Source organism: Chlorella variabilis, assembly GCF_000147415.1.
Source record: "Chlorella variabilis unplaced genomic scaffold CHLNCscaffold_17, whole genome shotgun sequence".
Taxonomy (NCBI): Eukaryota; Viridiplantae; Chlorophyta; class Trebouxiophyceae; order Chlorellales; family Chlorellaceae; genus Chlorella; species Chlorella variabilis.
In genome coordinates this window covers 759,427-772,744 of record NW_005435071.1, presented here as the reverse complement: position 1 = coordinate 772,744, position 13,318 = coordinate 759,427, and the positions used below count along the sequence as shown (strand labels likewise).

The window sequence follows — 13,318 nt, the reverse complement described above, 5'->3', positions numbered from 1 at the left end:
CTGTGGCGCGGGGTGCTGTAAAGTCTGCGGCACGCACCAGGAAGGGGCGGTGGCGGTGGTGGGGAAGGGCTGGGTGGCAGCGAGTCAGGTGGAGGGGGAGGCGGCGAGTCTGGTGGAGGCGGCGGCGGCGGCGAGTCCTCTGGCGGAGGGGGCGGTGGTGGCGAGTCCGGAGGAGGTGGCGGTGGCGGCGATTCATCTGGCGGAGGTGGTGGTGGTGGTGATTCATCTGGCGGAGGAGGCGGTGGTGGTGACTCATCTGGAGGAGGCGGCGGAGGTGAGTCCTCGGGTGGAGGGGGTGGTGGAGAGGGGGAGGTGTCAGGGCTGGGGATGGCGTTGGGGCTCGGGGACAGTTCGGGGGAGAGGGAGGGGCTGAGGGAGGGGCTGAGGGAGGGGCTGAGCGACGGGGACAATGTCGGAGAGAGGCTTGGGCTGAGCGAGGGAGACAGGCTTGGGGACAAGGCAGGTGACAGGCTTGGGCTGAGCGAGGGAGACAGGCTTGGGGACAAGGCAGGTGACAGGCTTGGGCTCAGCGTCGGGCTCAGCGAGGGGGACAGGGTCGGCGACAGGGTGGGGCTCAGCGTGGGACTCAGCTCGGGGCTCGGCAGAGGGGACAGTTCCGGGGACAGGCCTGGCGACGGCGAGGGGCTGGGCGAAGGCAACGCGCTTGGCGAAGGGCTGGGCGCCGTAAGCGGCGACTCGGCCTGCGCTCCCTCGGGCGCCGCCCCCGGGGCGGCGCCGGGGGCCGGCGGCTCGCCCGCGCCAGGCGCCAAGGATGGGGCCCCCGCCGGCGTGCCCGTCGGCGCCTGGGGCGGCGCGGCCGCGGCGGGGGGCTCGGGAGGCAGCACGGCATCCGGCGGCGAGGGAGGTGCATCCGGCTCTGGCGGCGAGGTCGAGTTGGTGGCTGTGGAGTTGTCGCCTGTAGAGTTGCCGGGGAGCTCGCCCCCATCGGCCGAGTCCTTGAGCCCCTCAGCGCCGGCCAGCTGCGAGCCTGCAGGCGGGCAGCGCAGCCATCGCGCGCGGCGGCGGCGCTTCAGCAGCCGGGCGAAGCAGGCGTAGCCCATGCGCCTCCCTCCTGCCCCCACCGCACCGGCCTGCGCAGCAGGCACAGGCACCAGCCAGTGCCAGCACCACACACACACACACACACAGGCGGCGCATGCACTCCTCTCTTGCAGCCGGCCTGGCACGAGCAGCACCGCCCGCCGCCGCACCTGCCAGCGGGGAGGTGCCCAGGCCGCCCACGCCGCCGCCGTCCTCTGGCACCTCAAACAGGATGACGTCGCCGTCCGGCATGATCAGCACCCCCAGCGGCACGGGCGTAAAGAAGATGTCGCCTGCACGCGGCGGCACGGGGAGGGCAGCAAATGGCAAGAGCGCGGTCAGGGGGTGCTTGGCAGTCGCCGCGGCCATGCAGGCACACAGCACGGCGAGCTGCTGCGGCGCAGCCGGGGCATGGAGAGGCGGGGCAGGTGCAAGATGGGCGACGGGGCGGGGCCCGGCAGCGGCGTGGCGTGGCGGCAGCGCACCGCTCATCAGGGCCGCCAGCGCCGCCTCATTCTCCAGCTCCTCCTCCGTCTTCACCTCGCCGCCGCCGCCGCTGCCAGACGACACAGGCGAGCTGCAGGCAGCGGCAGGAGGTCGCCCAGCCGGCGGTCGGCGCAGCACGAGCACGGGGCACAGCAGCGGCGGGCAGGCGAGGGGAGGGGCGCGGCCGCTGGCGCGGGTGCAGCAGGCGGCACAGGCGCCTGGGTCGGGAGCCGGCGAGGGGAGGGCGTGCTGCTGGAAAGCACACGGCAGCAGCAGCAGCAGCAGCAGCAGCAGCAGCAGCAGCAGCAGCAGCAGGGGTCCACTCACGCCCAGTCCATTGAGATGAAGCTGAGCTGCGCGGCGGCGGCGCGGTAGTTGGGAGGCAGGGTGGGGATGGCCAGGTTGCCAAACTGCAGCGCAACAACAGCACCGTCAGCATTGATTGCAGCACAGCGGCGCCGCAGAGACCGTGCGGTGCTCCGCTCGGCAGCACTAATCCACAAGCACACGCCGCCAAGAGCTCGGTAGGGAGCGGCAGGGCATAGGTGCAGGCATGCAGTTGTGCAGCGAGGGGCCTGCCGCTCACCAGCATGATGAACTGGACCTTGGTTGCCATGGCTCCCAGGTTGTTGCCGGTGGGGACTGCGCAGGACGCAAGGGGACGGCAGGGTGAGCAGAAGGCAGTCGGGCACCGGCTGCGGCGCGGCCCCAGTGCACAGCCGCTGCAGGTGACTATGTTACGGGCAGACAACACACGCGGCAGCCAGGCAGCTAGGGCTGCCACGGCAGGCAGCGCGGGCAGCAGCGCACTCACACACTGCCCCCGGGACCAGAGAGTTGACCACCAGGGAGCCGCCGATGAAGGCGCTGCCGCCCACCGCGAACATGGACCTGCAGGGACGGGCAGGGATGGCAGGGCAAGGAGTGGTCGGCAGCACGCGCTGGGGCTGGGGAGACCATCAAACCGACGTTGCGGGGGCGCCCCATGGGCTCTCACCCAAGGTTTGGCAAGCCGAGACGTCCAGGCAGGCGGGCAGGCAAGCGGGCAGGCAGGCGGGCGGGCGCGCAGGCAGGCACTCACGCCATGGCGCTTCCCAGCGCGGCAGACGCGTTGCTCACAGGCATGTAACCAATGGTGAGGCTGGCAGCTGCACACACACAACCAGGAACCAGGGCGGTCAAAACGGCGTATGTCCAGCATGCACGCTGCCACGCGCACAAAGGCATGCCCGGCAGCCCAGCTGTGCACCAATCACAGGCTGATACAAGGAGCAGGGGCGGGGCAGCGCCAAAGGCAAGGCGCGGCGCCCCTGCAATGGGAGCGTCGCCCCGCCAAAGCGTTCTCAGCCCACCTAGGTTGGGGTTTCCCATCATGTCTGTCGTAACCCCCGCAGGCACCTCAACTGCAGCAGGGCATGGCGGGCGGCCCCGTGGGCGGGTCAAGCCCAAGCACTGCCATGGAAAGCACTCCCAGCAGCGGCGCTGCCAAGGAACGCAGGGAGGGAGGGGAGAGGCTCGCGCGGCGGGCATCCAGAAGCGGCCGCGGGCGCAGCAGCCGCCGCGGGCGCAGCAGCCAGCGGCTGCCTGGCGCACCGACAACGGTGGTGGCGTTGGCGGGGTCGACGATGGTTCCAATCACCACAATCTCTCCAGCTAGCACATCATACATCACATCCATCCTGCACCGATGGCGGTGGGCAGGAGGAAAGCACACGCGCCTGCTCAGCCCAGCCCAGCCCAGCCCGGCGCCGCCGCCAGCGTGCGGCCAGGCGAGTGCGCGCCGTTGCCAGCGGCAGCCAGGCGAGTGCGCGCCGGCATCGGCGCGCCCGGCCTGCTCACGCGCTCGGGCCCGCCAGCCCCCGGGGCACACCTGGCAAACCCCGTGACTTTGACCAGCTTCAGCGGGTTGAGCTGCAGCACGCGCTCCCCAAAGTCGACCAGCAACGGTATCTTGGTTTGGTCGGTGGTCAGGAACTTGCCGCCGCCGCTGGTGGTGATGGTGGGCTGCGGCGGCTGCGTGTCCCAGATCGCCACCAGCGAGTTGCTTCCCTCGCTGGGCTCCCCCGCACGGTCTGCAGCACAAGGCGCATGCCGGCGAGGCGGGGGTGTGCGCGCGTGAGCGAGCTGCCGCCCCCGGCGGGCAAGATGCCCCCCTCCTGCCAACACAGAAACTGCGGGAGCTGGCGCAGCTGGAGCAGCGCTCCCGGATGCGTGCCGCGCTGCGTGCGCCGCCTGCACAGGGCCGCAGCAGGGCTGCAGCAGGGCTGCCACAGGGCCCCATTCGTGCGTCCCCGCCGCGGTACCACCACCCACCCGTGAAGGCCCCCGGCAGCACGTAGAGCCGGCACTGCGTGTTGGCCTCAGCCAACTGCACCGTGGCGTCAAAGGTCTGGAAGGCACCCTGGATGTAGGGCGGCCCCACGCCCACCACCGTGCCGCCGCTGACCTGCAGGTCGCCGGCCGACATGCTGCCCACCAGCGCGTTCACCTTGACCTGCACAAGGGCCCGAAGGGCCGCGCGGGCGGCGGCAGCGGGCGTGGGCGTAGGGCGCGTGGCCGCCGCCGACAAACAGGCAGCCTGGCAGCCTGGGCCCGGGACCGCTGCTGGCTGCCGTGTGGAAAATGGCGCACAGCACTGGCGCTCGTCCCGCGGAGGCGGCCAGCGTGGCTGCCTGGCTGCCAGGGCTGCTCCGCCTGGCTGCTCCTCCACACCCAGCCCAGCCCAGCACCCCGCTGCTCCCCCCGCATGGTCCCGAAAAAGAAAAGCTTCGGCAGCCGGCATGGCACGCAGCGCCGCCGCTCACCTGCACTACAAAGGTCTGGCTGGCCGAGGCCACCACCGTGTTGGAGGCCAGGCAGCCGCTGAGGTCGAGCGGCGGGCGCGTGGGCACGGCGCCGCCCGCGTCGTACATGCTGCTGTTGCTGGAGTTGAAGCCGGCTGCGTAGCGTATGCACCGCGTGGTGTTGATGGCCGATGCCTCTATGATTCCCCCCGAGCTGGCATTCACTGCCACCACTGGCTGGTTGGGAGCTATGGCCAGGATGACCGGCACCTGGCTCTGCTGCGGCTGCTGCGCTGGCGCGGGGGCCTGCGCCGGCGCGTCTGCGGGCGCCGGCGTGGGCGCCGGGACGCCGCCGCTGCTGTCTTGCGCCTCCAGCAGGCGGCGCAGGGGTGCGGGCAGGCCCACGCCCGACCGGGCGTCGCTGCCGCGGAGGCTTCTATGGGGGGGCAGTGACGGGAGCTGCGGGAGCAGCACATCCTGCAAGGGGGAAAGTGGCGAGCGGCATGTGGGTCGCCTGAGCCCTGCAATTTGCATGCATTCCAGGCCCCACAGCATCCCAGCGGCCACTAGACGGTCTGCTGGCGCCTGGGCCGTTGTGCACACAGCCCCAACGCCCCCCCGTCGGAGCGCCGCCGGACGGCCGCCATATGCCATGTTGGCGGCCCCGCGCCCTCCGCCGCTCCTCACCTCCAGCTCCGACAGCGCATCCTCTCCTTGGCCCCCAGAGGGGCCCGCAAGGAGCGCGAGCACGAGTAGGAGGAGGGGGGCGCCACGGGCAACACCCGGCTGGCCTGTTCCTCCCCCCCCGTCGTCTGCGGCGCGTCTGCATGGCTCAGTTGTGTGCCCGGGCGCTGCGGGGAGGCCGATTTAGGGCTCCCCACTTTCCACCCCCACCACCTCCAGCAAACCACGCTGCAGCTTTCCAGCCTCTATAGGACCCCTCTCTTTGGGTGATGTCGCCTGTGTCGTACCGGGCATAACATTTTGGCATGACAGCGTACCCCGCTGCGGAGCAGGCGAGAGAGGATCGGCGCATGCAGAGATATCCGCCATTTGGGGTCCCTGCCCAGCACTCCAGAGGGCCGTTAACCGTTCCTGAAACTGTTTGTGGGTTGGGAGGGGCGGGGAAGACACAGATGTTTCTGCCAGTCCCGCCTTTCGCCGCCGCCGCGCCCTTGCATCCTGTCAAGAGCCTCGCCTGCCCACCAGCTTGGCCTGCACTTGGCTGCACCCCAGGAATACAGATATGCGCCGCTGCACAATCAGCGTTCCTGCCATTACCTCGCATCACGCTGCATTGGCATCGGCACGCTGGTAGTTGGTAGGGCCGCCCTACCAGCCGCGGCGGCGGCCTCTTGGCTGGTTTGTGCTGCAGGGGTGCAGCAGCAGCCCGTCCCTGGGAGGCAGGCTTCCCCTGGAGGAGGAGAATGTTGCTGAAGAGCGGGTTGCTGCTCAATGCTGCCTAGCGTCCTGCAGCCCAAAGGCAGCGCCTGCCTGGCGCAGCTCTTCTTGGATTTTTAGAGCCTCTTTTGCCCGGCACGTCCTGAATTGACTCAGCCGCCCACCCAAATCCCAGAGTTGTCTACGCCATTGCGACACAGCAGCCGGGGCGCCAGTCGCTTGCTGCCGTTTCGCCACGCAACATGCCACAAATGCCCGCCTGGATGCCGGGGGCGCGTCAGAGACAGTCAGACAGCGCCACACACCCCTTTCCCGCATTTGAGCGGCGGCCGGCGGACCCCGCCTCCAAGGCCGCCAACCCGCCGCCGCCTCCCGCCAGCCCCACCCGCCGGGCGCTGCTGCCGCCGCCGCTGCTGCCCTGGCAGCGTGTGCGTAGGGCCCTGTGTCCCGACCCTCAGGCCTACATGAATGGTCTGGGGACGCTGGGCCCCACCGCGCGGCCCTCAGCCCTGCAGCCACTGCACGGCAACAGCTGCGGCCCGCGTGCGCCCTCCTCGCTCTGCCGCCCCGTCCTGGCGCCGTGCGGCACGCGGCTCACAGGCCTGCCCACCGGCCGTGCGGGCCAGCTGTTGCCCACCGCAGCCGCGCAGTGCTACCTGTCTTTGGGCACAGTCAAGGGGCTGCCGCACTCGGGTGGGTGCCGTTCCAGTGAGCCGCCTGTCGCCGCCTCGCGCCTGTGCCATCCAGCTGCAATGCATGGTGAAGCGCGCGCCTCCCATCTGAGTGGTGAAAGGAGGTGTGGCAGGGGATCCCTTTCCTATTGCAGCTCCATGCTGCCAAGCCTGCTCGCCGACCCTGCCGTGCAGGCGTGGCGGAGCGCAGGCCGTGCCGCCACGTGGTGCGCCTCTGTCTGTACGACGGACGCCGCTTCCACGGCAATGTGCAGGCAAGCATGGAGGCCCACACATTGACGGCATCCTCTGGGCCGTGATGCCAGACTTATTTATGCCATGCATGGCGCCTGGGCGGCGGTCCCTGCCCGCCTGCTGCGCGGCTGCCAGCCTGCCTGACCGGCGCGCTGCCGGCAGCCGGAGCCAGCTGCGCATGTGGTGGTGCGCGCAGGCTGTGGAGCCGCGGCATGTGAAGCCCGGCCGCCACGGCAACGCCTGGACCTTTGATGCCGCCTCGCTGCTCATCCGCTGCCCCCTGGAACGTCTGAAGACGATGCAGGTGTGTGTGTGGCGGGGGGGGCTGACCTGCACTCTCAGCAACACACACCGCCAGTGCACCACTGAATGGCTTGCCCTCCCTCTCTGCTGCCCTGCCCCACGCCCCGCTAATCCCTGCCGCCATTGTCCACCTGTTGGGCCATGCCTGCCTCTACCACTGCAGATCTACATAGAGTTTAATGTGAGCCACGAGCTGCGGGCAGAGGAGGCGCAGCGGCTGCCACGCAGCCCGCGGCAGGCCGCGCGTCAGGTGGACGAGGTGTGCGTGGCCTGGGCGCTGGTCAGCCTCGCCACGCTGCCCAGCCTGCACGAGGCGCGCAGCCTGCACGTGCCGCTGTGCGGCGGGCGGCTGACGCTGCGGCGCGGCCTGCGGGAGTGCCAGGCCACGGCTGTCCGTGCGGCTGGCGGCCCTGGCCAGGCCAAGCAGGTAGGTGGGCAATCACAGCCCTTTGGTACGCTGCTGCGCCTGCGCTTCACATGTTGCCCTTGCCCAGCACCTCCAAGGAACAATGCATGCGCACGGAACACATGGGTGCGCTGCTGCCATGCTGCGGTACCATGCGTGGTGCGGTACCATGCTGCATATCCTGCTCTGCACCAACATGTCCCTCGACACGTTTGCCTCTTGCCCCAGGTCTGCTCATGCGGCCTATCATAGCGGGGGGACTGTAACACAACATATACCATGCTGCTTGCCCTGCTGTGTGCCAACATGGTCCGCAGAAAACCAGCTGCACTGGCAGTGGCGGCGCCGGCTCCAGCCTGCCGATCAAGCTGTGCCCTGTGCCCTGCAATGACTTGGCGGCACTGCTGCTGCCAGCAGCGGCAGTGGCATCCCTGCCGCTGGCTGGCGCTGTGGGACTGTACCGCCAGCTTCTGGCAGAGGCGGCGGGTGCGCCGGAGGTGTGTGCTCGAGCTGGCTCAGCGCAAGATGTTGCTGAGAGGGGGTTGGGCCCCTGCCACCTTGGTGCTGAGGATGATCATGCCATGCTATGCTGCGCTGTGCTGACGTGCTGGAGCGTGGTGGCATGCAGGGCGGTGCCACGCTGGCGCCTGTGGCCGACCCGGTGCTTGCCGCCTTCCCTGCTATCCTGGACGATGCTGAGCTGGCGGCGGCTTTCTTCAGGTGCGGATTGCTGAGTGCCACTGAGACCCTCAGCGGCCCTGGGATCCCTCCCCCCGTCGCAGATGATCCATTCATCCGGCCATACTGCCTCATGTGCCTCCCCTGCAGCCTGTGGGAGCGGCAGCAGGCGGGCGGTGCAGACAGCCCCGCCGCCAGCACCGCCAGCACGCTGCGGGCTGGCTTCCAGCTGTGCGTGGTGGCTGTGTGGGCGGCAGCGGGGGCTCAGGCGGTGCCGGCTCCCACGGCCGCCAACCACGGCAGCCGGTGCACCGAACGGCGGAGGCAACTGAGCAGCATCCTCCAGCTCCACCCAGGTACGTGATGTTTTCGAGCAGTGCCCTTCAATCTGGCTATTTGCAGGGGTAGATACGCTCACACACAACGCCCTGCCATTTCTGACACCGTGGGCTTGCACCCAACCCACATGCTTCCCGTGCCGACTGGCGTCCATACCCCTCCCCTGCCCCGGTGATCCACCCACTGCTGCGCGCACCACACGCCGCGCGCTTGCTGCAGTGGTGGGCCTGAGCCATGCGGGGCATGCATGGATGCACAGGCCGCTGGAGGCTGAGGAGCTCTGCTGGGGCTCCATGGAGCAGCTGGGGGCCACCGTGTGATCACACGGGCCGTGCAAGCCTAGCCGGTGAGGCGAGCCCAGCAGAGCACACAAGTTGGCTTGTGATAGCGGAACTGTTTCTTGGCAGCATTGTAACACAACAACCAGCGACAGCCAGCTGAGAGGAGTGGGTCAGCTGAGAGGAGTGGGTTAGCTGAGAGGAGTGGGTTAGCACGGGTTGGCGGTGAGGCAGGGCCGGCAAGCAGTGCCAGGAAAGGAGGCAGGGAGGCACTCCTTCTGGGGCGCCCTGCTCTCACGCCCGGCCCCTAGCTGATGCCGCCGCCGTGTCGGCCTGCAGCCCCAGCTCCTCATTGTCCAGCACCCGCATGCACCACTGCAAGAGGGGTGGGTGGTGGATGGGCAGTTTTCGGAAACCTCTTGCCCGCATGCCTGGCAATCGGCCCGCCTTGCCACTGGCTGAGAATCAGTAAAGCAAGGCTTCTCACCAGGTCCAAAAGAAGCTCATACTTGAACCGTTGGAGGTTGAGGGTGCACCGTGCCTCGCGCTCGGAGCGCCGCGCCTGCTCCCGCACAGCCGCCAGCTCAGCGGCCTGCTGCTCGCACTGCGCCTGCAGGCGCCGCGCCTCGTCGTCTGCCTCTGCCGCCGACGCGGTCGCCGCCTCGACCTCTGCTGCAGCAGCCTGGGAGGCGCCTGCAGGCTGACCCCTGTGACTCAGCACGCCGCCCCGGCTGGCAGGCACGGCCTGAAAGGCATCCAGCGCATCCTCCGCCTGCTGCTGCTCCGCCTCAAACACACTGCTGGCCCCCCGGGGCTTCTTCCTGCACGCAGCCAGGCGGTGTCCGCGGATAGCTCTGGTGCAGCTCTGGAGCACGCTACCGACATGCGGGGCATGGAGAGCACCTGTTGAAGATGCCGCTGAGCCCGAGCCCTTGTGTCTGGGCCTCCTCTGCGCCACCTGCGTACAGCACCGACGCCATGGCGCTCACAGGCGGCTGCAAGAAGCTGCGTTGACTGCGACAGCCGGAACTACTGTTGGGCAGGCGATGAGACCCCAGAATGGAATCCGCATGAATCGAAAGCAGACACTGTCGGCCACAAGCCCTGGGAACCGAAATGCAGAAAAGGTGTACTGCCCGTACGGGGGACCTCCCCTGAAAAGTCAATTCCAGCCCCGCGTGGCCCACTCCTCCCCCTCCCACGCAGCCACCGAGCCCCGAGTGTGTGCAGTAGCCCGCATCGTCGCTCAAGCACCACTTCGCAGGGCCTTCTGCAGCTGGCAGCGATGGTGCCGCCCCCTTACCCCCCTGCCGGCGAGGAGGAGGTGCGCACCTGTCGTTTGCCGGCTCCGGAGGCCACGATCACGGTGCAGGCTGGCATGTGCGAGGGCTCACTTCTGCCGCTGTTCTTCTCGTCCCTGACCGCAGCTCCTCGACTACGAGGAGGCGGATGATGAGGCCCAGGCAGCTGAGGCCGGAAAGGCGGCCGAGGGAGCGGTGAGATGCCTGGGCTCGTGGGGGCGGCGGCAATCGGGCTTCCTGGACGCAGGCCACGCATGTGCATGGGAATCGGGGAGCTGTAGAGGGCGCTGCCGAGCCCCTGGAGGCGGCTGGGGCCCCCACCGCTCCGCTCCCGCCGCCTCTGGCCGCCTTGCCGCCACCCCACCACTGCTGCCTTTATCGCGGCGCAGGTCAAGAAGGGCTATGTGGGCATCCACAGCAGCGGCTTTAAGGACTTCCTGCTGAAGCCCGAGTTGCTGCGTGCCATCCAGGACTGCGGCTTTGAGCACCCATCGGAAGGTGCGGCGGCGTGCGTGCGTGCTTCCCCGGCCGCAGCTGTGGCAGCGGCGGGGGAACACCGTGCCGGGCGCCTCAGCTGCTCTTCCGTCCCCAGAATCCCGGCCTTCCTGCACCACCAGCCGGCAAGCAAGAGTGGGCTTCTTCAGCCGGCGAGCTCTTCCCCCCATCCTTCCGCCTGCCCCTCCCCGGCGCCTCCCCTCCTGTGCAGTGCAACACGAGTGCATCCCACAGGCCATCCTGGGCATGGACGTCATCTGCCAGGCCAAGTCGGGCATGGGCAAGACAGCCGTGTTTGTCATCTCCACCCTGCAGCAGCTGGAGCCCGTGGATGGCCAGGTGGGGCGGCGGCTCAGCTGCGGTGCTTCACGTGCGCAGGCCTGGATGGCAGCAACTTGTGGCACCCGGCGCCGCCGCGCGCTGGAGCCGCCCGCCAGGGCCGCGACGCAGCCGCTGCAGCAGCCGAAACACGACGGCCGGCTGGCCTGGTGGTTTCCCCTGCGCCGCTCACCCCCGTCCCACCCGTCTCGTATCCCGTCTGCCCTCTGCCCTCGTGCCCTCTGCCCCCGCAGGTGTCTGTGGTGGTGCTGTGCCACACCCGCGAGCTCGCATTCCAGATCTGCCACGAGTACGAGCGGTTCACCACATACATGAAGGTGCGGCGCGGGGGGGCTTGAAACCCCTTAAAACATACCCAAACCCCTGCTCTTCTCTGCATCCGTCGCCTACCGTTCACCTTCTTTGCCCCACCCCTGGCCCCCACCTCCTTCCCTCCCCCTGCTTTACCCTTCCTCTCCCATCTGCTCTGGCTGCGCTGCGCCGCCCCGCTACCACTCGACCCCGGCCCCCACTGCACCCCTGCCCGCTCCCGCCCGCGTGCGCGTGCTGCCATTCTGATCGGCCGCTGCCGCGCCTCCCTCCCATGCTCCGCTTGCCGCAGAATGTGCGCGTGGGCAACTTCTTCGGCGGCCTGCCCATCAAGCAGCAGCGGGAGCAGCTCAAGGACAAAGACAAGTGCCCGCACGTCATTGTGGGCACGCCCGGGCGTGTCAAGGGGGTGAGCACGGCGGCCAGGGGGCCCCTCCCCCGCCTGCTCTGACTGGGGGCGCGCCTGCCTGCGGCCGCGCCTGGGCCACAAACCCATCGCAGCCGGCAACTTGCCCACGAAAACGTACACACCTCACTGCTTGCGCCTCCCCTCGCCCCCTGTCTTGCCCCGCCTCACCGTTGCCACCCGCCCCCGTCCCCGCCCTCCCTTGCTCCCCTGCTTCGCCCCCCGCAGCTGGCCGACGAGAAGAATCTGGACATGAGCCACGTGCGGCACTTTGTGGTGGACGAGTGCGACAAGTGCCTGGAGAACATCGACATGCGCGCAGACGTGCAGGTGGGCGGGGGCGCGGCCGCGGGTGTGCGCGCGCACCCGATGGCGTGCGCGCTTGGTGGTGGTGTGCGTGTGCGCGCGCGTGTGTGTGCATGCCGAGCGTGGCTCGTGCGTCTGCAGCGTTTGCAGGCAGCTGCGTTGTCCGGGCGGCAGCCTGGCAGCCCTGCACCTGCCTCGGCACTCGCCCAGCCAGCGCGTGGCGCCTCTGCCGCTGCACTTTCCTCATCCTCATCCTGCCCCTCACCTTCCCGGGGCCCGCCTGCCCCCTCCCCCCGCCCTGCAGGCCATCTTCAAGAAGACCCCCCACGACAAGCAGGTCATGATGTTTTCGGCCACCCTTTCCTCGGAAATCCGCCCCGTGTGCAAGAAGTTCATGCGCGACGTGCGTACCGCCGGGCCGTACCGCCCCCTGCACCCGCCACTCTTGCACCCGTGCCGCCGCCGCCGCCGCCCCCGCCGCCGCAGCTGAGGGGGGCGGGCACCTTGCAGTGTGGCCAGCGCATGGGCGGCGCGCTGCCAGACGGAGTCCATGGCAGCTGGGGCGCCGGCGGGCCAGCCCCAGCCCGCCTGTCCAGTCTCAGCTGGCGGGACAGCCAGAGGCTGGGCTGGAGGCGGGTGCCGTCAGGTGGTGGAGGCTCAGCAGCAGCCACGCTGGCGCCAGCCGGCCGCCAGGCCAGCTGGATGCCGGGCTGACGCCCGGCTGGCGGGCTGTGTCAGCCGTGGTGGAGGCTGGAGGCCGCGGAGAGGAGAGGCGGGCCTGATGGCGGTGCCGCCTCGGGCGCCCGGCACCAAGCGGACCGCCCCCACCCCGCGCCCGACGCCGGCCACGCTGCCGCTGACCCGTGCTCCTGCCTGCTGCCCCCCTGGCCCCGCCGCGTGCGTGGTCCCCCTCCCCCGCCTGCTTCTGCTGGCCCGCCCCGCCAGCCCCTTTCCCTCCCTCCTCCCTCCACCTTCTCTCCACCTTCTCTCTACCTTCCTCGTCGCCCAACACACGCCCGCATTCCTCCTCCCCACCTCGCTACCGGCCCCTGGCGCGCCACCGACCATGGCGCGCCACGCTGCCCCGCCCCTCCCCGGCGCCACCCGTACCGCCTGCCCCGCCCACCCGTACCGCAGCCCATGGAGATCTACGTGGACGACGAGGCCAAGCTGACGCTGCACGGCCTGGTGCAGCACTATGTGATGCTGAATGAGGACCAGAAGAACCGCAAGCTGAACGACCTTCTGGATGCACTGGACTTCAACCAGGCACGCGCCTCCTTTCTTCCCTGTTGCCGCCGCACGCGTGCGCCGTGCACGCATGTGCTGCTGGCGCACACATGCGCTGTGCGTGCATGGGCTGCTGCTGCACGCGGCCCCCAGCGGGACGTGCGCGCCATGCCTGCCAGAGCCGCCCGCGCCCTGCGGAGCATGCATCCCCTGGCTCCCCTCTCGCCCTGCTCTCCACCCCCCCCCCCACACACACACACACATACACACACACACACGCGCGCGCGCATC

The 13,318-nt window shown here is 69.5% G+C and overlaps 3 protein-coding genes across 3 annotated transcripts in view; 2 read left to right on the top strand and 1 right to left on the bottom strand.

Moving 5' to 3' along the window:
• The window catches only part of CHLNCDRAFT_58546 (hypothetical protein), a gene marked incomplete at its 5' end in the record, with an annotated part of 21,358 nt that extends 15,770 nt beyond the window's left edge, over window positions 1–5,588 (bottom strand). The window contains 14 exons of the mRNA XM_005845531.1: window positions 846–988; window positions 1,212–1,334; window positions 1,527–1,618; window positions 1,855–1,937; window positions 2,114–2,169; window positions 2,342–2,418; window positions 2,609–2,675; window positions 2,880–2,930; window positions 3,121–3,206; window positions 3,398–3,599; window positions 3,841–4,021; window positions 4,332–4,787; window positions 5,205–5,315; window positions 5,517–5,588. Coding sequence (XP_005845593.1) covers window positions 846–988; window positions 1,212–1,334; window positions 1,527–1,618; window positions 1,855–1,937; window positions 2,114–2,169; window positions 2,342–2,418; window positions 2,609–2,675; window positions 2,880–2,930; window positions 3,121–3,206; window positions 3,398–3,599; window positions 3,841–4,021; window positions 4,332–4,787; window positions 5,205–5,315; window positions 5,517–5,588 — 1,800 coding nt within the window. The remainder of the gene's footprint in view (window positions 1–845; window positions 989–1,211; window positions 1,335–1,526; window positions 1,619–1,854; window positions 1,938–2,113; window positions 2,170–2,341; window positions 2,419–2,608; window positions 2,676–2,879; window positions 2,931–3,120; window positions 3,207–3,397; window positions 3,600–3,840; window positions 4,022–4,331; window positions 4,788–5,204; window positions 5,316–5,516) is intronic.
• Window positions 5,589–5,962: 374 nt separating this feature from the next.
• Window positions 5,963–8,683, top strand: CHLNCDRAFT_136795 (expressed protein; the record flags this gene model as incomplete). Its single annotated transcript, XM_005845628.1, has 8 exons — window positions 5,963–6,404; window positions 6,578–6,651; window positions 6,834–6,941; window positions 7,104–7,367; window positions 7,664–7,843; window positions 7,975–8,066; window positions 8,175–8,380; window positions 8,583–8,683. The coding sequence occupies 8 exons, from the start codon at window positions 5,963–5,965 to the stop codon at window positions 8,681–8,683; spliced, it is 1,467 nt and encodes a 488-aa protein (XP_005845690.1).
• Window positions 8,684–9,926: 1,243 nt separating this feature from the next.
• Window positions 9,927–13,318, top strand: part of CHLNCDRAFT_136793 (hypothetical protein) — a gene marked incomplete at both ends in the record, with an annotated part of 7,008 nt that continues 3,616 nt past the window's right edge. The window contains 9 exons of the mRNA XM_005845627.1: window positions 9,927–9,965; window positions 10,069–10,137; window positions 10,332–10,440; window positions 10,649–10,776; window positions 11,010–11,093; window positions 11,378–11,494; window positions 11,720–11,821; window positions 12,102–12,200; window positions 12,935–13,103. Of these exons, the coding sequence (XP_005845689.1) occupies window positions 9,927–9,965; window positions 10,069–10,137; window positions 10,332–10,440; window positions 10,649–10,776; window positions 11,010–11,093; window positions 11,378–11,494; window positions 11,720–11,821; window positions 12,102–12,200; window positions 12,935–13,103 (916 nt within the window). The remainder of the gene's footprint in view (window positions 9,966–10,068; window positions 10,138–10,331; window positions 10,441–10,648; window positions 10,777–11,009; window positions 11,094–11,377; window positions 11,495–11,719; window positions 11,822–12,101; window positions 12,201–12,934; window positions 13,104–13,318) is intronic.